Source organism: Schistocerca serialis, chromosome 3, assembly GCF_023864345.2.
Source record: "Schistocerca serialis cubense isolate TAMUIC-IGC-003099 chromosome 3, iqSchSeri2.2, whole genome shotgun sequence".
Lineage (NCBI taxonomy): Eukaryota > Metazoa > Arthropoda > Insecta > Orthoptera > Acrididae > Schistocerca > Schistocerca serialis.
The window spans coordinates 802907549-802929573 of NC_064640.1; the positions used below are offsets into that span (position 1 = coordinate 802907549).

At 43.5% G+C, this 22025-nt stretch overlaps 1 protein-coding gene across 1 annotated transcript in view; it reads left to right on the top strand.

Annotated features, from left to right (window-relative positions):
• The window catches only part of LOC126470650 (probable low affinity copper uptake protein 2), an 86407-nt gene extending 74174 nt beyond the window's left edge, over window positions 1–12233 (top strand). The window contains exon 5 of the mRNA XM_050098631.1: window positions 11936–12233. Coding sequence (XP_049954588.1) covers window positions 11936–12072 — 137 coding nt within the window. The 3' untranslated portion in view covers window positions 12073–12233. The remainder of the gene's footprint in view (window positions 1–11935) is intronic.
• Window positions 12234–22025: the final 9792 nt, after the last annotated feature.

The window sequence follows — 22025 nt, forward strand, 5'->3', positions numbered from 1 at the left end:
TGTTCTAAATGTTTTGAAATAGTTGCTTAAAAAATCGTTTGAAAATTGTTATCACCCTAGCAATTCCACAAGGCAGTCTATTGTCTGTACAATTCCAATGTAGTGTTGATGGCTATGAATTGGTTGGACTGTTCATCTAGTAGCAGACGCAAATTAGCGTCAGAAAGGTTGGTTTTTGAAATTACTGCCCATCTGATAGTCTTGACATCAGTTCTCTTGTCTGTGGAATGGCATAGACATTACTTTCTGATTGTGCTTACATAGTTTATTTAAAGTCACCAATGGAGCCATTTAGTTTTCATATCACTACCAACGGTTTTGCCCATTAACTGGATGTGACAGCTGTGAGGTTGTCTTGTTGCACCAGACAAACTAATTTCAACTTGAGATAATCTTGCAATGCTACTGATACTGGTCTAGCTCTAAAGTAGAGACATCCTGCAGAAGACTTTAGCTGAATGTGAGCTACATAATTATTTGCACACCCTAAATGTGGTGCAAATAGTTCTGAAATTTCAGTGCACAGTGAATGGAGATTGAGTGGTACGACTGCTGTTACAATGTTGCTGTCACCTACTATTTTACAAAGAAAATATGAAAAACCATCCATCTCAAAAATGTCTTGTACTTGATGACTTGATGGCACAGCTAAGAAAGTAATGAGACAACTGACTTTTTGTACTGTTACTGTGCATTTAGTGCTCAGAAGTAATCGGTGCTTGCTGTAGGACTATAACCTTGTTATGTCAGCTGAAGAGACAGAGAACCAAATGGAGCATAGGTTTCCTCATTTGTAATAGGAATTGGTGAATTGGTTTAAACAAGAAATTTTATTAATTTGTTGTTAAGTGTTAATGATAGAGAGAACTTTCGCAGTTGCTCTGTGAAAGGTTTCAGCTGAGGCTAAAACATGTTCATGCTGGTGCAGTGTCATCTGTGCAATGCAATTTCGCTTTTGTAAAGTTCCATCACGTTTACTTGTTTACAGCACTGTGCACATTGCATTTCCCTAGATGGCCACAGAGTGAACATAACTGGGCAACCTGGCTACTGCTTCCTGCTGTTGTTATAGCAAGGATGGATGGTAGAATGGTTACATGAAGGCTGCGAGTCAAATACGAGCCACCGCTGTTTCATTTTTTCAGTTTTGTCCATAAATGGATGTTAAGGTTTGAAGCCTGAGTTGAATGACAAAGACGAAGCTCTTAGGGGCTTATCATTCATTTCCTGGCTACGAGCTTGGTGACCCTGGGGTTCATGAGCTGGGGACTGGTAAGTACCGCTAGTCCTTGTCATCGTTAGCTCTGGGCATGCTTCAACGACCACTATGTAGAGTGGCAGTGAAACATTGTGTATCACAGGGAACAGGCATCTTGGCTCAAACGCCTGGATTCCGAGGATGGTAAAAACCTCTATACAAAAACCCTCTATCTCGTGTGCTGTGCACTGATGAGACACATTGTTGTTGAAGTGGGACAGCCGTTAACAGGCGACCTCTGGGTAACATGATGCACCTTAGTTGTATAGAGTTTACCTAGGCATGTGGGGCTTTGTCTAGGTGGACTTTTGTTTCTCTAGCTGCTCATGGGTCTGGGACGGATCCTTCAAAATTTTCTCTTCCTCCTCTCAGTGGAAAGGGTGGCCAATCAAACAAGAGGGCCCTTTTTGCCAGTCCTCCAGACTTGGTGTTTACGGAGTGTCTTTCAATCTCTATTAACAGAACACGTGCTGGTCGCCAGAAAGTGTTTCTTATAGTTAAATGGAAAGAGGGTAGCTTTGAGAAAGTCTCACTTTTTTACATACAAAAAGGTTTATAGGACATTGTTAGTACTTTCAGATCTTTGAAGTGCCTTGAAATGGGACTCTGTTGGTAGAAACAAGTAATTCCCAACAAGTGAAGTACATCCAGAAATCTCAGTGCCTCAAGGGGTATACGCAATTGAAAGCAAACTGCAAAACACCTTCAACTACAGCAAAGGTGTTGTCACTCGCAGAGATCTGGTTGACATTCCCCAATAAGAACTGAAAGCTGAGAGGTCCCAGGAAGGAATTGTTGATGTGCAAAACATAACAAAAAGGGTGGATGGCGATCTTGTGAAATCAGACTCATTTGTGCTGACTTTCAGCAGCACGAAATTTCCACAGCAAGTTGAGGCAGGTTTCCTTCACCTCAGTGTGTGACCTTATTTCCCAACCCCATGCGCTGTTTTACTTGCCAGCACTCTGGGCACACCACCATAGGATGTAAGGGGAAAAAACCACCTGTGGCAAATGTTGTGGCTGAGGGGTTGGTTGGTCATTTCCTGTAAAGTGTGTAAACTGCTCTGGGAGTCACCCTGTCTGGAGTAGGGACTTTAATGTCTTGAAGAAAGGAAGATACAGGAGATCAAAACTACTTATTGTATCTCATATAGTGAGGCCAAAGATATCTATGAGGCCATGCAGCCCCTAGTGTTCATTATCTCCTTTATGTCTGTCCTTAAACAGCCAGTTCAGAAGACCGATGCTGCAACACAAATGGAGGTTGCTAGTGTTAGCACTAGTGCCTGCATTTGTCATTGCACTGGTGCTGCTGCAGCCACTCCAAAGCCTGTACCTCCTCCCAGAACATCAGACAAGGCCATGGTTGCCAAAGTTGTGGAACTCCCTGCCCCTCCTCAGGTTCAGACTGATCCACCGTTCAGCACTGCCACTACAACCTCTACAACTGTGGCTGCAAAATCTCCCCAGACAAAAACACCAAAGGCTAAAGAAAGAATGAGCCCCAATTGAGATGGGAAACAAACCTCCACATTATGTGATAGACTCTTATAGACCATTTCCCCTGACCATTTCTCTTACTGGGAGACTTAAATACCCATAATGTATTATGGGGCTTGAGGTATACTTGCTCACGGGGTTGAGTCTCGGAGAACCTCACGATGTCTCAGGAGTGGTGCATCCTGAATACAGGCAGTTCCACTCACATCACAGTTGCTACTGACTTGTCCTCAACCATCGACCTCTTCTTCTGCTCTCCTGCCCTTTCAGACTCAACCCAGAGGAGAGAAACTGATGACCTTAATTCCAGTGACCACTTCCCCCTGTGGCTCCACCTACTGGATGGAGGATTGCTTGAACAGACGCCACTGAAATGGATGGTCAGCAGGGCTAACTAGATGCTGTTCAGCCAGCTGGCTGTGTTTGAACACCATGACAAGGTCTAGGAATGGGTGGACCACATCACACAAGTGATCCATCATGCCGCTGACTTATTGATCGCCGGCCGGATTGGCCGTGCAGTTCTAGGCGCTACAGTCTGGAACCGCGGGACCGCTACGGTCGCAGGTTCGAATTCTGCCTCAACTAGATGCTGTTCAGCCAGCTGGCTGTGTTTGAACACCATGACAAGGTCTAGGAATGGGTGGACCACATCACACAAGTGATCCATCATGCCGCTGACTTATTGATCGCCGGCCGGAGTGGCCGTGCAGTTCTAGGCGCTACAGTCTGGAACCGCGGGACCGCTACGGTCGCAGGTTCGAATCCTGCCTCGGGCGTGGATGTGTGTGATGTCCTTAGGTTAGTTAGGTTTAAGTAGTTCTAAGTTCTAGGGGACTGATGACATTAGAAGTTGAGTCCCATAGTGCTCAGAGCCATTTTGAACATATTGATCCCAAAGTCTTCAGTCATATTAGAAAGCAGTCTGTACCTTGGCGCACTGATGAGTGCTGTTCATCAGTCTGGGATAGGTGAGCAGCTCTTTGACAGTTTAAATGCTGCCCAACAGCTGACAGCTCAGCCTTTAGAGTCAGGGCAGCCAAGCCTTGATGTGTGATTAAGGAGAGCAAGAAAAGCCCATGGAAAGCGTTCCATCAACTGATCCACTTGTTCTACGGGAGCATAGGGAGCCATCCTGAGGATTTCTGGTATACACAGTCGTTTACCAGTATTGTCAGTGCTGAAATAAGGGTATCTCCAAACAACATCTGGAGACATTGCTCAGATGATGGCAGAGCATTTTGCAAAGACTACTGTCAGTGCCAACCAGGATCCTGGGTGTCACAGCTACAGTGCAACTGTAAAAATGTGCAAGGTGGATTTCAGATCCAACGGTTCTAAATATTACAACTCCCCTTTCTCCCTGTGGGAACTGTAACTGGCACTGTCTGAGACTTATGATACTGCATCCAGTCACAACCAGATCTGTTACTGAAAGTTTCAACATTTGTGTGCAGTGTCAAAGGAAATCCCCCTTGAATGTTTTAATTTGATGTAGCAGACAAGTCACTTTGCCAGTCTTGGAGAGAGGCAGTTTTGATCCCTCTCCTTATACTAGGAAGGGATTGCATGTGTCCCAATAGTTACCAGAGTATTACCTTAACAAGCTATCTCAGAAGACCCTTGAGCAAATGACTGTCATCTGGTCTGGTTGTTAGAGACCAGGCAACTTCTTAGCTGGACTCAATGTGCATTATGGAGATTTCAGTCCACTGTCGACAAACTGACTTGCTAGAGGCAGCTGTTCAGCAAGCTTTCCTTTGTAGACATTGCTGTCTCAGTATTCTATTTGACATCAGTAAGGCATACGACACTACTTGGAGAGACAGTATTCTAGAGTAACTTAATCAGTGCGACTTTCATGACTGCCTCCCACACGATTTTTATTTGTGTGTGTGTGTGTGTGTGTGTGTGTGTGTGTGTGTGTGTGTGTGTGTGTGTGTGTGTGTGTGTCCATTTTTAATTTACCTAACTTGGATATGAGGGACACTGTTCTACGTTTTAAAGACTCAGTGAGGTTTCTGGGCCTTATTTTTGACTCGAAATTGTGGCTGCCACACTTGAGAGACCAGAAAGTCTGAACCCTGAAGGCTCTGAATGTCATAAAGTGCCTGCTCCAATTTTATAGGGCTTTCATACTTTCACAGCTAGACTGTCGGTGCACAGTGTATGGATCGGCAAGGTCTTCTTATCTGAAGATGATCGACGCTATCCATCATCACCATGAGGGGATGTGCTGTGGCTGGTGCACCACAACTTACAGTCAGATGGCAACTCCTCATGGTGTGTTAGGCATGTGAGTTCCTGGCAGCCTGAATACACCGGCATACCATACTGCTGCTTGTCCACCTCTGGGCCACCTTTTCTCCAGTCATCCATGAGCCCATCTGGAATGTGCATGCGGCGTATGCTGCAGTCCCTTAGTGTGGAGCAGGAACAACCCCAGATCCAGGAATTTTAACCATCTGTCACCCTTGTTACTGCAAAGGCCCAGAGTAGTTACAGACTTAGTGCAGTACAGGAGAGGTTGCACTCCTGCATATGTTTTTAATACATTATTTAAGGACATTATAACGGAGCTGCACACCTTTACAACTATCTTTATGGATGGATCGAAACAAGGTGGCTCTGTTGTTCTCCCTGATTGTGTCCTCAAGGTCCCACTGCCTCAAGACTTTACTGTCTTCGATGCAGAATTGTATGAGATCTTGTTGATGCTTGAGCTTACGAGACGTGATTAGAGTATTAAATTCCTTGCCTGTTCCAATCCTGAGTGTGCCCTTCACTCTATACAATGCTTGTACCCAACAGATAAGGTAGTCCAGAATATCCAGGATGCTCTCCTCCAGCTACAATTACTGTGGAAGGGGTTGTCTGTCTGTTGGGTGCCAGGACACTGAGTAATGTGGGGAATGAAAGAGCAGATTTAGTAGCGAAGAAGGTGTGTCACAATGCTCATTTAGCTTGGTGTGCCCTCCCCCTGCATGTTATTGCCTTGCTATTGAGATAGAGTCTTGCATTGATGGGAGGATGAGTGGCCGGCAGTGGCAGACAATAAACTGCATCTAGTAAAGCCCACAATGCGGCCATGGCATAGCACCTTCCAGCCAAATCGATGGGATGATTTGCTCCTTAGTCGTCTTCTCATAGACCACTGCCCTATGTTGCATACCTTCTTGCTCTGGTGAGAGGACCCTCCAGTGTGTGGTGATTGTGGCATACAGATCGCTGTGCACCACATTCTGTTAGACTGTGTTTCACTTACCGACCAGTGGGCAGTGGCAGTTTTGCTGACAGATCTGCCCTCTATTTCAGGTATCATTCAAACGAATATGGTGAGAGATTTAAGGTTTTGTGATGCATCCAACATGTTTCCAAAAATTTTAGGGAGATGTTCTTTAACGTGTTAACAGGCTGACTGGCTCACCTATGTTTTTTGTAAGTGGTCAGCCAGTCACATTTCTCGGTGTCTTTCTTTTAGTTAATTTTAATCCCATTTGTAGCACCATTTCGTGTTCACAATAGAGGGAGTGTGTGATGAATGCAACTGAGGTGGGAGGGAGTGCATGAGTGTCATTTAGTATTTACTGCACTTTCAGCAAAATTTTGCTGTTCTGCATTTGATATTTTAAGCTCTTTTGTAGAGGCCATGTTGATTTCTCCAAATTGGGCTGTGCTGCAGCTGACATTTCAAATGTTTTTGCTATTGTTAACATTTCTTCAATTAATTTCAAAGCCTGTACACAAACTTTGTTATTGGGTCCGTGTGTAATTATTACATCATCCACTAATGATTCAGCATAGGATTGTTTACAATTTTGATTTTCACACAAAAATCGTCACATACAAGTCACCCCTTTGAGATCGGCTGCCCACGCAGCATACGATTGATGTGACTTCTTGGAATAATGGGAGAATTTGAGCCAACCTGCTAGAACAAGGGTTTTCTAATGCTTAGAGAGCAAACTATGGATCTCAGAAAAATCTAACTCAGGTTTATTTTCAGGATGTAATTTTTGTGGTAGACACATTATTTGCTGTATTGAGCCTGGCCTCAGTAGCCAGAGGCTCTGGCCGTGTGTGTGTGTGTGTGTGTGTGTGTGTGTGTGTGTGTGTGTGTGTGTGTGTTTATTTATTTATTTATTTATTTATAATGAAGGCCTTTTTGGCCAAAAGCTTACTTGATGGCAGCTTTTTTGTTGTGCCTATTTGTGACTCAGCATCTCCACTATATGTTGAGTAGCAAGCATCCTTTTCATAATATTGTCATTATTTGGGGTATAGTAGATAACAGAAAAGCACACTGATAAGCAATGTTGGTTATGTTACTCACCCGAAATTGGAGCGCCAGGCATCTGTAGTTTGAGTCACAGCCTTTGTCTTTTGGCTGAAATAGTGTGAATGGTTGTGGTGAATGCTACCCTGGCTTCGTGCGCTGGAATACATCTACATCTATGTGACTGTTCTGCAGTTCACAATTAAGTGCCTGGCAGAGGGTTCATCAAACCACCTTTAAACTACTTCCCTACTGTTCCACTCTCGAACAGCATGCGGGAGAAACAAACACTTAAATCTTTCCATGTGAGCTCTGATTTCTCCGATTTTATTTTGATTATCATAATACGGGTCGCCCAGTGTCAAGCAAATCCATCACTAATCCATAGCACAGCAATCCAAAATATAGTCCAGTAAAAATACAGTAGAGAGCCAGGTCATGGAAGTAAGGTATAAGCACGGTAGAGACTTCAGCGTAGCACGATTCAAAGTGTGTTGCAGTGACTTGCGAGCCAGTTTTTATCTCCTCCTTGATGCCAGTGGCCAGGCTCTTGCGATGGCCTGCTGGCTCCTTGTACCAGCTGCCAGAGAAGTCATTGATGACAGACATTGCAGCATAGTGGCCTTGCTGTTGCATGACAGACACATAGTACCAGCTTTCCATTCCCTGCTTTGTACTGGCTTGCCAACTGATCTCTTGAGATACAGCTGCTTCTCTTGGAAGATTTCTTTAATTTCCCAGTAGGCATCATCTATCTTTCTCATTGTTAAGCATGTTTCAACAGATTTGCATTTCTTCTGTAGCCATGCCTAGTTTGCCATTGTGCACTTCTGCCAGTTTCATGTTTTAGTTGTCTCTGTCCCCTTTTTGCCTGCTTTGTTTACCGAATTTTTGTGTTTCCTCCCTTCATCAAATAAGTTCAGTGCCTCTTGTGTTATCAAAGGATTTCTACTAGGCCTTGTCTTTTGGCTATTTGAGGCTTGTCTGCCTTCACTATTTCATCTCTCAAAGTGACCCAGTCTTTTTCTGTTCTTTTCCTTTACCCTGTTTTTCAATTGTTGTCTAAAGCTGCCTTTGAAATTCTTGACTACCAATGATCTTTGAATTTAGTCATGTCCCATCTCCTTAACTTACTGACTTTGTGCAACTTCTTCACTTTTATTCTATAGTTCATAACCAATAAATTTTGACCATGGTCCATATTTGCTTCTGGAAATGTTCTGAAGCCTATTTTTTTCCTCAAACTCTGTGTCATGCCATTATATAATCTTACAAGGTTTATAATTTAAGCAGCAACCAGCCACAAGTATGGCTTAAGAAAGTTTATTTAACTCAAACCATTACATGTTTTGGATTCTTACACAGCTATCTTCAGACAGCTTCTTACAGCTTTCCTTTCTTTCCTGCTGGGACCACATTTTGTTTTTGTTGCTGATGTTGTGCACTAAGTAATGAACACACAACAAGGTTTCATTAGGAAAGAAAGGAAAGCTGTAAGAAGGCATCTGAGGCTGGATCTGTAGGAATCCGAAACTGGTAATGGTTTGAGCTAAAGAAACTTTTTTTAAACCATACTTGTGGAAGGTTGCTGCTAAATTATGAGGTATATAATTTTACTATGCCATGTCTCTCAACATGTGAACTGCTGACAAGATTGCATTTTATAACTATCTGAAACCATCTGTTGTCTGTCCAGCTCCCTTCCACACCTACAGCTTCCTTTCATGGTTAATAAAACCAAGGGTTAGCAATGATTAAATTGTGCTTTGTCCAAAATTTTACCTGGCAGCTTCATTTTTCATTCCTTTCCCCAATTTCATATTTTATCACTACTTCTCCTTCTCTTCCAGTCCCCTGTCACAGTCAAATTGTTGTCTCAAAATAATGGGATTCTCAAGACAGAGGTATATGAAAGAATATGTCAAAGTTGGAAATTTGATAACAACACAACAGAACCTCGTAAATTTTTGTTGACTGTTAAGAAACCATTAAAAGCTCTTGAATGTTCATACTGCTGTGATGATTTAGCTCTGTATGAGTGTGACTCTGTGCTTTTGGTGGAAGGAGAGTGTTTTTAGCTATAGATGAAATGATACTGCAAGTGATAGATATGTGCAGGTGGCAGGAGATATTAAAAAAAAATGATCAGGTTCAGAAGATGAAGGTAATAATTTTAAAAAAAGGATATTAATTAGGCTGTATTTTAGAACTCCCATAGGTCTTCTTGAACTCCGTCAACAGTCTCTAAATTGTACAAAATTTAAAGTAATTTAGTTAAAAGACAATTTTCTTCACAGTAACAAAATCAGAAGAGAGGAACAAGTGATATATATATATATATATATATATATATATATATATATATATATATATATATATATATATATATATATATATATATATATATATACAGGGTGTTTCAAAAATGACCGGTATATTTGAAATGGCAATAAAAACTAAACGAGCAGCGATAGAAATACACCGTTTGTTGCAATATGCTTGGGATAACAGTATATTTTCAGGCAGACAAACTTTCGAAATTACAGTAGTTACAATTTTCAACAACAGATGGCGCTGCAAGTGATGTGAAAGATATAGACGACAACGCAGTCTGTGGGTGTGCCATTCTGTACGTCGTCTTTCTGCTGTAAGCGTGTGCTGTTCACAACGTGCAAGTGTGCTGTGGACAACATGGTTTATTCCTTAGAACAGAGGATTTTTCTGGTGTTGGAATTCCACCGCCTAGAACACAGTGTTGTTGCAACAAGACGAAGTTTTCAACGGAGGTTTAATGTAACCAAAGGACCGAAAAGCGATACAATAAAGGATCTGTTTGAAAAATTTCAACGGACTGGGAACGTGACGGATGAACGTGCTGGAAAGGTAGGGCGACCGCGTACGGCAACCACAGAGCGCAACGCGCAGCTAGTGCAGCAGGTGATCCAACAGCGGCCTTGGGTTTCTGTTCGCCGTGTTGCAGCTGCGGTCCAAATGACGCCAACGTCCACGTATCGTCTCATGCGCCAGAGTTTACACCTCTATCCATACAAAATTCAAACGCGGCAACCCCTCAGCGCCGCTACCATTGCTGCACGAGAGACATTCACTAACGATATAGTGCACAGGATTGATGACGGCGATATGCATGTGGGCAGCATTTGGTTTACTGACGAAACTTATTTTTACCTGGGCGGCTTCATCAATAAACAGAACTGGCGCATATTGGGAACCGAAAAGCCCCATGTTGCAGTCCCATCGTCCTTGCATCCTCAAAAAGTACTGGTCTGGGCCGCCATTTCTTCCAAAGGAATCATTGGCCCATTTTTCAGATCCGAAACGATTACTGCATCTCGCTATCTGGACATTCTTCGTGAATTTGTGGCGGTACAAACTGCCTTAGATGACACTGCAAACACCTCGTAGTTTATGCAAGATGGTGCCCGGCCACATCGCACGGTCGACGTCTTTAATTTCCTGAATGAATATTTCGATGATCGTGTGATTGCTTTGGGCTATCCGAAACATACAGGAGGCGGCGTGGATTGGCCTCCCTATTTGCCAGACATGAACCCCTGTGACTTCTTTTGTGGGGACACTTGAAAGACCAGGTGTACCGCCAGAATCCAGAAACAATTGAACAGCTGAAGCAGTACATCTCATCTGCATGTGAAGCCATTCCGCCAGACACGTTGTCAAAGGTTTCGGGTAATTTCATTCAGAGACTACGCCATATTATTGCTACGCATGGTGGATATGTGGAAAATATCGTACTATAGAGTTTCCCAGACCGCAGCACCATCTGTTGTTGACAATTGTAACTACTGTAATTTCGAAAGTTTGTCTGCCTGAAAATGTACTGTTGTCCCAAGCATATTGCAACAAACGGTGTATTTCTATCGCTGCTCGTTTAGTTTGTATTGCCGTTTCAAATATACCGGTCATTTTTGAAACACATTTTCAGGCAGACAAACTTTCGAAATTACAGTAGTTACAATTGTCAACAACAGATGGTGCTGCGGTCTGGGAAACTCTATAGTACGATATTTTCCACATATCCACCATGCGTAGCAATAATATATATATATATATATATATATATATATATATATATATATATATATATATATATATATATATATATATATATATATATATATATATATATATATATAGACACACACACACACAAAGAAGATGTGACTTACCAAACGAAAGCACTGGCAGGTTGATAGACACACAAACATACACACAAAATTCAAGCTTTCACAACCAACGGTTGCTTCATCAGGAAAGAGGGAAGGAGAGGGAAAGACGAAAGGATGTGGGTTTTAAGTGAGAGGGTAAGGAGTCATTCCAATCCCGGGAGCGGAAAGACTTACCTTAGGGGGAAAAAAGGACAGGTATACACTCGCATACACACACATATCCATCCGCACATACACAGACACAGACATTTCAAATGTATGTGCGGATGGATGTGTGTGTGTATGCGAGTGTATACCTGTCCTTTTTTCCCCCTAAGGTAAGTCTGTCCTTTTTTCTCCCTAAGGTAAGTCTTTCCGCTCCCGGGATTGGAATGACTCCTTACCCTCTCCCTTAAAACCCACATCCTTTCGTCTTTCCCTCTCCTTCCCTCTTTCCTGATGAAGCAACTGTTGGTTGCGAAAGCTTGAATTTTGTGTGTATGTTTGTGTGTCTATCAACCTGCCAGCGCTTTCGTTTGGTAAGTCACATTTTCTTTGTTTTTAGGTATATTTTTCCCACGTGGAATGTTTCCCTCTATTATATATATGTGGGAGTAAATGTTCTTATGTACATTGACTGTTAAGTAAATTTTAATGTAAATGTTTCTACAAAGAGCAATTTTTACATTTAAGTTCATTCATGATTTTGGTTTAGGTCCATCTGCTGGAAGGGGAAGTCGTGCTGCAGGAGTGTTGAAGACTGTTGCAGAAGACATATCAGATTCTGTACTTGCAGGTGGTAGCAATAACTTGAATAATAGGAGTACTACTCCTGAAATTGTGACCGCATGATGGATTTTTAAGAAAGGACGGACTGATAGATAGTAGCTTTTCTTTTATAGTGTCTTTATTGATTGTCTGGAATATGACGTGAGCTTTTATTTGAAATTGCCTTTTTGTGTATATGTGAATCACTAAGTCTTGATTCTGATGTACTACAAGTTAAAAAATAAAAGTTAAAAAAAATAACATGACATTTTTATTTAAAAAAAAAAAATCCTCATCCAGACTTCTTTCACAAAGCTAAGTGAAAGTACTTGTCCAGTAACAGGAAAAGAAACTTCAGAAATATGATTTTATAGTCATGTGAAGGCATTTGTGATTGGTAATACTGGTTGAATCAGTTTGTGTTTCCTGGCACAGTTATTTTTGTACTATCACTATATAGGTAATAGACATCTGAACATGCATTTGAAACTGTTGAAACCACTAATGTAAAAAAGTGATTGCGCCAGGAAATAAAAATTATTGGATAAACGCTAGTTTATCACAGTTGGCAGCTGTGTCCTAATAATGGTGATTTTTGTTTGATATTTTATGACTAGCATCAACATTAGGGTTGTGTTTGAGCTCAGAAATAGGCAATTTTCATTTTGGTCATGTAGAATTAAGTTTCTGGCAATAGGACTATAGTGTGTGAGGCAGATACTAGTGGAGATGGAGGCCAGGGGAATTTTGAAATTGAAAGATGTGTTACACGGACGATTGCAGTTCACGGGAGCTGGTGATGGTTGACATGGCAGCTTTTACAGGAGGCCCTTCCTCTGCAGGGATACGATATGTCTGAAACGTGGGTGTTTTGCATGTACAAGGGGGGCTGATGACCCTGTAGTTTGGTCCCTTTACTCCCCAAACCAACCAGCCAAGCATGTACACTGATCAGCCAGAACATTATGAGCACTGACCTACTATCGATATAAACCCATCCAGGCAATAGCAGTCTGACTTGATGAGGAATGATTGCTAATCAGACACATGCATGGTGTATGTAGAATGGGGAAGGTGCGCAATCTATTTGAGTTTGACTGAGGACAGATTTTGGTGGCCCGTAGGCTTGACATGAGCATTTTAAAAACTGCGTGCCTTGTGGGGTGTTGAAATGATGAAACCAAGTCTGGATGTCACAGGGTTGGTTGGCCACCCCTCATTACAGAAGTCGGACATTGTAGGCTGGGAAAACTGGTAAAACAGGACAGGTGGTGACCAGACTGTAATGCTGGGCAGAGTATAAGTTTATGTGAACACACACGCACCGAACACTCCTAAAGATGGGCCCTCCGCAGCTGATGACCCATGCATGTGCTACGACATTGCCAACTACAACTGAAATGGCACTGGCCACTGGGGTAGTGGCAGAGCGTTGCATCGTCTGATGGATCTCGGTACTTTATCATGCCAATGGGAGGGCATGAATCCATCTTCCTCCAGGGGAACAGCTCCTCGACATGTATACTGAGGGACAGAGACAATCTGGTGGCAGGTCCATTATGCTCTGGGGAACATTCCTGTCAGCATCCCAAGGCACCATGATGGCCAAGGAGTATCGTATACTGGTTGCAGACCATGTACTTCCCATCATGACAATCATGTTTCCTGATGCAGTGATATTTTTCAGCAAGAGAATGATCCATGTCACAAGACCAGGAGAGTGATGGAGTGGTTCGAGGAACACAGTGGTGCAGTGGTGAGTTCCAATTGATGTGCTGAATCCCCCCCCCCCCCTCCCCAACTCACCAAATCAGAACCTGATGAAACACATCTGGGATGTGACCTGAATGTGGTGTCAGAGCTCATTCCCTCCCCCCCCCCCCCTCCCCCTCCTGGAATTTATGGGAATTAAGTGACTTGGGTGTGCAGATTTAGTGCGAACTCCTTCCAGCGACCTACCAAGGCCTCATTGCTTCTATGCCACAATGCATTGCCGGTCTTATCCGTGCCATAAGTGGACGTACCAGCTATTAGGTAGATGGTAATAATGTCCTGGCTGATCAGTGTGTATGACCAATGTGGCAAGAAGTTATGAGGTGCTGTGGCATAAGGGTGGACCAGGATATTTTGTAGATTGGATGGGTGGTAGAATGCCATTTTGGAGGAGATGGAAAGTATTTTGAGTGTGATATCCTACATTTCACAGCATCATGAAATGTAGCCAAAGACCTAGTTAAGGATGTGGTTTAGCTTTTACGGTCACTTCTACACCAAAATATCGTTCCCATGTACTTAAGCTACTGACAGATGATGTATTTGCAGTTTTAGAGAAATCCCTATCCCAGTATACTGAAGTTCACTTGACCGTTACAGACAGGTTCTACCTCCCTAAAGTGGTTAGCACACTGGACTCACATTCGGAAGGATGACAGTTCAATCCCGTGTCTGGCCATCCTGATTTAGGTTTTCCGTGATTTCCCTAAATTGCTCCAGGCAAATGCCGGGATGGTTCCTTTGAAAGGGCACGGCCGACTTCCTTACCCATCCTTCCCTAATCTGATGAGACTGATGACCTCACAGTTTGGTCTCTTCCCCCGAAATCAACCCATCTCTACCTCCCTAAACCAATACAGCATACAAATCTCCCACAGAATACACACATTCTCATAATACATCAGCCATCCCTATTAACCACCTGTGAAGGATCACACTCTGCACTACCCATTACTACTATGGACTGGAACTTTTAAACTATACCTTCTGTAGGGGATTCCATTTTGTTTAATTGTACCCTCAACTGAGTAATATCCTTCCTAAAATCATTCCCTTATCTTCCAGAATTGTGTTCCACTGCCCATACAATCGAAGAAATATCAATCCTTATGGCATGCCACATTTGTATCTGGAAAGACAAGTCCTTTCCCATGCACCTACCTACATCATGATATTTCATTCTGTTACAGACATATGTTATTCTTTTTGAGAGATGGCTGCTTGTGGAAGTAGCCATGCCATATTCCAACTATAACATAGCTTCTGTACAGCCTCCTATGTGGGCATGTCCACCAACCAACTGTACATCGAAACGGATGAACGCCACCAAACTGGGACTGAGAGCAGAGTTGATCATCCATTGGTAGAATGTGCCACTGAGTACAAAATACTTAATTTTAATGGTTGTTTCACAAACTATACAATTGTGTATCTATCCCATCCTTCCCCACCATCAGAGCACCTGCTTCTCTGATGTGCTTAAATTGGAATTGCCCATACAAAACAAACTTCAGTTCTCAAATTCCCTTGACCTCAGTCTCCACTAGTCTCTGTACCATGGTCATTTCCACCCCTTTTCTCATGTCTTCTCTTCCTCTTTGTTGCAACAGCTCCCACAACTTTGTTTTAGTTGGATTCATCCATTTACTGAAATAAAGTCTCTGTTTTTCTGTGTTAAACGTGTACACTTGCTCTTGCTGATGCCATGTTGTTAACATTTTCATTACAGTTCCTCCCTCCCTCCCTCCCTCCCTCACCTTTTGCTTGTTGCTGTTTGGATGTCTGTCTGCTGGTCAATATCTGAAGCACTGATACAGTTTGTTGGTAAAATTGCTGGAACTGATGAAATATGAATTAAGAGTGATTGTTAGACAATCTTATTAGGCAAACCTTAATTGCAATTATCTTTGAAAACATCTTTATGGTAGTGTCAAGCTTAGTGTTGGTTGCCATATCATTGGGGTATTACTGCTATTTAACCAAATACATCAACTTTTCAAAATCAGCAGCAAAATTAATATGGAAGTGCTGCTGTGGTTCATCTGGGGTCAGCTATTGTCAAAGAGCTGTGTGAGGTGCAGGTGGAATTTTTGCTGAAGTAGTACCACCAGAGAACTCCACTGGATGACTGACACAACAAACTTTATTAATTCGGAAAACAACTTATTGTAGTGGGAACACCAACGACGGAGCGGCTCACAATAACAATTCAATAACACACGTACAGAGGAAAACATGTAACTGAGCTAGAGGTGGCTGGGCTTGTCTATAAAAGATGTCAGACAGCCAGTAGAGTGTGCAGATGAGAGGCTGCACGCACATCCACAAGTGGCGGCTTCTGATAGTTGTCAAACTTCTAGCTGTACCTGATGACTTCTGTGGCACATCTTATGACTGTGTGTCCTCATCTTAGGTGAGGATCTATGTGGATCACTACACCCCTACCCCCCTGGGGGCTGAGCATTGCTGATCCCCGGGTGAGATGTGGATGGTTGACGTGAGCAGAGTACTGGTGCCCCCTCTCACTTTTGGAGCATGAGATGACACAACCAGCAATGGGCAGTCCAAGTTGGGATCCGTGGCGGTGTCCGACGGCAGTGTGGAAGGTGGAGGCGACAGTGCCGCAGGCTGAGACTGCTCCTGTGACATCAAACTGACAAGGGCTATGCACTCTGGCTGGAACGCCACTGAAGCTGCTGCTGGAGGTTGTGAAGATGTAGGTTCGTCGGGCAGAGGCACTGCCGTAGGTGGAAGAAGAAACTAGAACCCTTGAGGCTAGGAGATGCCCATTGACCAGGGTGGTACTGTAGTTGGGACGGGGGGTTGGGTACTAACCCAGATGCAGAGCTGATTTTGAAGGCACCAGACATCCTGGTCCACTGTCCCTGTGATGCAGATGTGGTGTCTGTTCTGGTGCATGCTGACTGTTGGTATCTAGTGGGGGTGCTGATCAAAACCATACTCTCAGACAGCTGTACCTGGCGTAAAACCTGGAACACAATGGTTGGCGAGATCCAGGATGGAGGAGATGGAGCAACATCCTTGGCTGGCACCCATGGAGAAGCTCCACTGGGTTTGCAGGAAGTAATAGGAGATGTCCAGTAGGACACCAGAAAAAAAATTTAATGCCTCTTCAGTGTAGAAGTCTTGCAGATATTTCTTCATTGTGTCTTAAAGGTGTGAACTGTTCACTCGGCCTCCCGTTTAGATTGTGGGTGAAAGGATGGGAGCAAACATGGTGAATTCCTGACCGCACACAGAAGTCGTGAAACACCTGAGACAGTAACTAGGGTCTGTTGTCAGAAATGAGGGTAACTGGAAGACCTTCCACAGAAAAAAAATTTGGAGAGAGCTTGAATAGTGACCTCAGTGGTGGCTGAGGGGCACTGGGCCACCTCTGGAAAATGTGTGAATGACAATCAGCCAGAACAAATTTAGAAACAGACTCACAAAATCAACAATGATGTGTTCCCAGGACTGGGTTGCTGAATTCAATGGAGAGAACGATGATGCAGGAGCCACTTGTTGACTTGCATTCTGGGGACACACAGCAACCAAGTGTTCCAGCTCCCAAGCAATGCTGGGCCAGTAAAGATGTCTGTGAGCCAAGACTTTGGTTCAGGAAGCATCCCAGTGTCCTTTGTGTAACAGACGTGAAACATGGCACTGCAAAATCCTAGGAATGATCAGCCAGGGAGCTGCATTGTCTGTGGAGATGAGGAGGTTCCCATCTAAGGCCAACAGATGATGGTGCAAGACAAAGTAGTGGCAAAGCAGATCAGATGAGTGGCCTGGCGGATAAGACCAGCCCTGCTTTATGAGGTGGACTATGTGCCTTGGCAACCAAGGCACTAGTGATCGGGAAACTATCTACTGCTTTGCGAGAGGAGACATCCAAATGAAATCATGAGCTCCACCTGATCGAGCTTGAGGACTGTGCCAATGGGCAGCTGGTACAAAGCATTGGTGATGGAGTGGTGCCCCATGGGGCAAAAGTAATCTCATAGCTGTATTTGAGGAGGAATGAGGCTCGCCGCTGCAACCTTTGGGCCGCCTTATTGGGGACACAGGCGGATGGACTACGTAACAAAATTAAGGGCTTGTGGTCTGTAATTAGTTGGAATTTTGTGCCATATTAGAAAATGTGAAATTTGGTGACTGCATATACAATGGCCAGAGCCTCCTCCTCTACCTGAGAGTACTGGACCTGTGCTGGACTGAGAGTTTTGGATGCAAACGCCAGTGGCTGCTCCGAGTGGTCTGCATTCCAATGTGCAAGGACCACACACATGCTGTGCTGTGGGGCATCCGTAGCCAAAACCAGTAGGTTGTTGGAATCGAAGGTAGCTAGACGTGCCAATTGGAGTTGTTTCTTCAGCATGGTGAAGACCTGGTCCCACACTGGAGACCACAAATTGAGTACCTTTGCAGAGAATCAGATGCAGTGGGTGCACAATGGTGGACTCCCTGTGGTTTGAACTGGTGGTAATATGAAATTTTTTCTTTAAAAAAAACCTGCAGTTCGTGCAATGACAAGGGGGACAGGATATCCGTAATGGCCCTGACAAGACTCTCCGTGTATCGGACTGTGCCCTGAGATGATGTGGCTCAGATAGTCAAGAGAGGGATGGAAAAATTTGGACCTCTGCAAGACTGTAATGCAGGCCCATGGCCCAGATTTTTGAAAGAGGGCCTGGAGGTTTTGCAACAAAGATGTCATATAGGTAGTTGAAGCAGTATGGAATAGTGGATGTGATATGTTCCAAAACTGTGGGGACACTTGCCACCCCAGACATCAACTGTTGATATTGATAAAGGCTGAATGTCGGGTAACAGGTGATATGCTTCACAGAGATCAGTTCGTCAGGATGTGGCAATGGGTACATGATAACCACAGTCTGTGAATTCATGGTGGCCTTAAAATCGCTGCAAAGGGACAATTTACTAGAGGGCTTCTTAGTGATGACAAGGGGTATGGCTCATTCAATAGTGGAAATGTGAACCACTACCTTGAGAGAGGTGAGCTGGTCCACCTCCACCTTCGCTTGGGAACGGAGGGCTAGAGGAATCTGCCTAGCATGAACAAATGTTGGAGGAGTCGACTGTTTCAACGTTATGTGTGCTTCAAAGTCTGTGGCATACCGTAGGCCTTCCATAAAGATATCCTGAAATTCTGAGCACAGAGATTCCAAAGACTGATATGGGACCTCAGCAATCTGAAAAGGTTGGCTGAACTAATGTCATGGACAAGAATAAAGGTAATAGATTGAGTCACTAATTTATAGGTTACAGGCAGCACGAATTGGCCAAGCAATGAGATTTACTGTTTACCATATCGCCAATAAAGAGACACCTCAGCGATGAGGCATCTCTTTAATGGTGATAGCTGTGGAGAGGTAAGGTCTGAATGTGTTTTGGCAGAAAGCAGGCAGACTGCTGTGCTGATGTCTATATGCAGGCACAACTGTCACAAGAGACTGAAACCTCAATAATAAAAAAAAAACTTGTAGCAATCATGATCAGAAACTGGCTATGATGGAGACACTTCCTGAATGTCCATATCCGTGGTCTCGGGTACTGCATTCTGTGGTTCTGAGTAGCAGATTACCACAACATTGCTTTTTTCCGACACTTATGACACAGTCTAATACTGAGGACATAGTGATCTGTCACATTCGAAGTAATATGACAGCAACAGGGTGCGGTGGCTGGAATACTGTATATAAATCATTCAAGAGCCGCTGCGTTAGCTGGCTTGCACCATCACAACTTCGTCCTCATCAGATGCACTAGGGCCATTCTGTACCACCACAACATTACGTCAGGATTGTACTTGCTGACCAGCAGTATGTGAGACATCATACAACTGGGCAATTGGCAAAACCTCTTCGAGGGAGGGTTTCTGTAACTGGAGGGCCTGTTGCTGGACATCCGTAATCTGGGGTAGAGAGGATAACATCAAAAACCATGACATCCACATATGACTGTTTTGACTTGTCCGTGACAAAATGGCACTTGCGACTAAGGCTGTGAAAGGTCACGGCCCAGGCATGATAATAGCGACCATTGGTAAAATTAAACCCTAGTGAACATGATGTATGTGTGGTGGTGATAAGAAGAAGACAACAATGAACATAAGGTGTCAAATGCCAACGAGGAAGATTCCTGCAATGGGGACAACTGCTGCAACACCTGGCACAAGGTGGGAGAAATCCGTGACAAAAACAGTGCGTGATGTACCTCTGCAGTATGTGTGTTGGCAGGTGTGATTTTTGTATGCTTCATTCTCCAGTGATCTTTATGTTGGAGGTTGAAATATTTTGGCAGAGTATGGGAAGGACAGTGACACAATACTGATTTTTGAGTGTTGTGATCACTAGTACAAATGACAGTGCATGTTTATGAGCAAAAAACGGCATAATTCAGATTCCATAATTTCTGACTCAGGCTACACATTTTTGACATAATGAAATAGATGCCTTAAGATAGAATCCTGTTTTTATAGTATTTTTGGCTGTGTTTGGAGAAATGCATTCTACCATGTTGTTATGACCCCCTGACCTCAGGGGTCATAATGTGCCAGGATGAATGACATGATTTGGGGGAGAGGGGTGAATCATGCTGGGGCCTGCAGAGATACGAAGGTAAGTTGGGCATTGACTTGTATGTTTGTCATCACAAATACCTGCACTGGATTCTGCTGCTCTGTGCACCCGGCTGCTCCATCGCAAGGACAGAGTGGCCGGGTGTCAGAGCAGCAGCTTGCAGACTGTGAGATGATATCACCCAGAGAGCAGAGGCTGGCCGCCCGTGTGTTCTCTGCTCCTCTGCAGTGCCAAGTTTGGACTTGTCTCACCATGGCTGTGGTGCTTCTGTACAGTGGAGCTTGATGATTGATTCAGTGGGCTGACTGGGTACCCAAATTCACTACTAAATGTTCATTGCGGTTGGCCTGTGATTTAAATGATTCAGTGGGCTGGCTGGGTGTCCAAATTCACCACTAAATGTTCATCGCGGTTGGCCTGCGACTTAAACTACCATCATTCTCTGCACTTCCAGGTGCAGACAGAATAGTGACATAACTGCTCTCTTGACCTCCTGTGTAACCTCCCCCTCACTTATCGACCTTAATGACAGTGAAAAATTAAACCGCGTGTACCTAATGGAAATTTGGGAAAAGCAATCGTCACCGAAGTTAATCTGTCGGTAAAGAGGGAGGAAAGGGTTACATCTAAATGAAAGGAAAAATGCAAATGAAACTGGTGGAAATTAATTTTGAAAAGGGGTAAAGTTAATGAAGAAAGTAAATGTGCGGCTGTTACGTTAACAATCAACTAGCGGTAATTAGATATTTGAGATTTGGGGGAAATTACGGTCGCCAGTCCTAAGGACAATTACTATAGTAACTGAAAAAGAAAGGTAATTACACATATAATTAGCACTAGAAGCGTGGCAACTGAAGGTTGACACGTGTAGTGTGAAAACTGAAAGTTTGTCAGAAGTAATAAATTTCGCTACACTCTGACTTAATTTAGCAAAAGAATTAATAAAACTGGAAAATCGAAAGTTAATTTAGTGACTGAAGTTAATAGTGAGCTTTCTTTCTGAAGCACATCGACATTCAGTAAAATAAGGTTAGTCTTGGACTACCTCAACAATCATTTCAAAAGCTACTTGAATCTACGCAATTTAGAAATAAGAGAATTAACTTTGAACTTGAATTAAATGATTCTGAACAATTAACAATAGTAAAATTTAGTACGTACCAAGCTGAGCTGCAGTCACAGGTAACTAAAATACGGTAACACAAACTCGCACTCTTAATTTGTGCTTGTGCAATCTAAATATTGTAGCCAGCTGAACTTTGAAATTAAAGCAGTGAAATCGAATGATGCTGGCGTTTGAATTTCAACGACCCTCGGGCTCATTTCGGAAAAGGAAGGGACCCTGCTTGGCAATGCAATTGGGACAATGAGCAACAAAGGTTCATGCTAAGTTGCTGTAATTTTGCGAGGCAAATGGAACAATTTGAAAAGCTGAGGTCTGCCATACAGTTCTGAAACTTTACGTGCTTTTAGTCTTCCTTGTTGGTTGATTGAAGGTTTGAAGCCGTCGATCGAGGAGGTGGCGACAGTCACTCATTGTCGGCCGTCGCTGTTGCAGAAGCTGGATGTTGGCGCGCCTTCTTCTCGACACGGTCACCAGGCGAAACGGGCTCTTGATGTGCGCCAGCTAATGCTTCCCGTCCGCGACACCATGTCAGA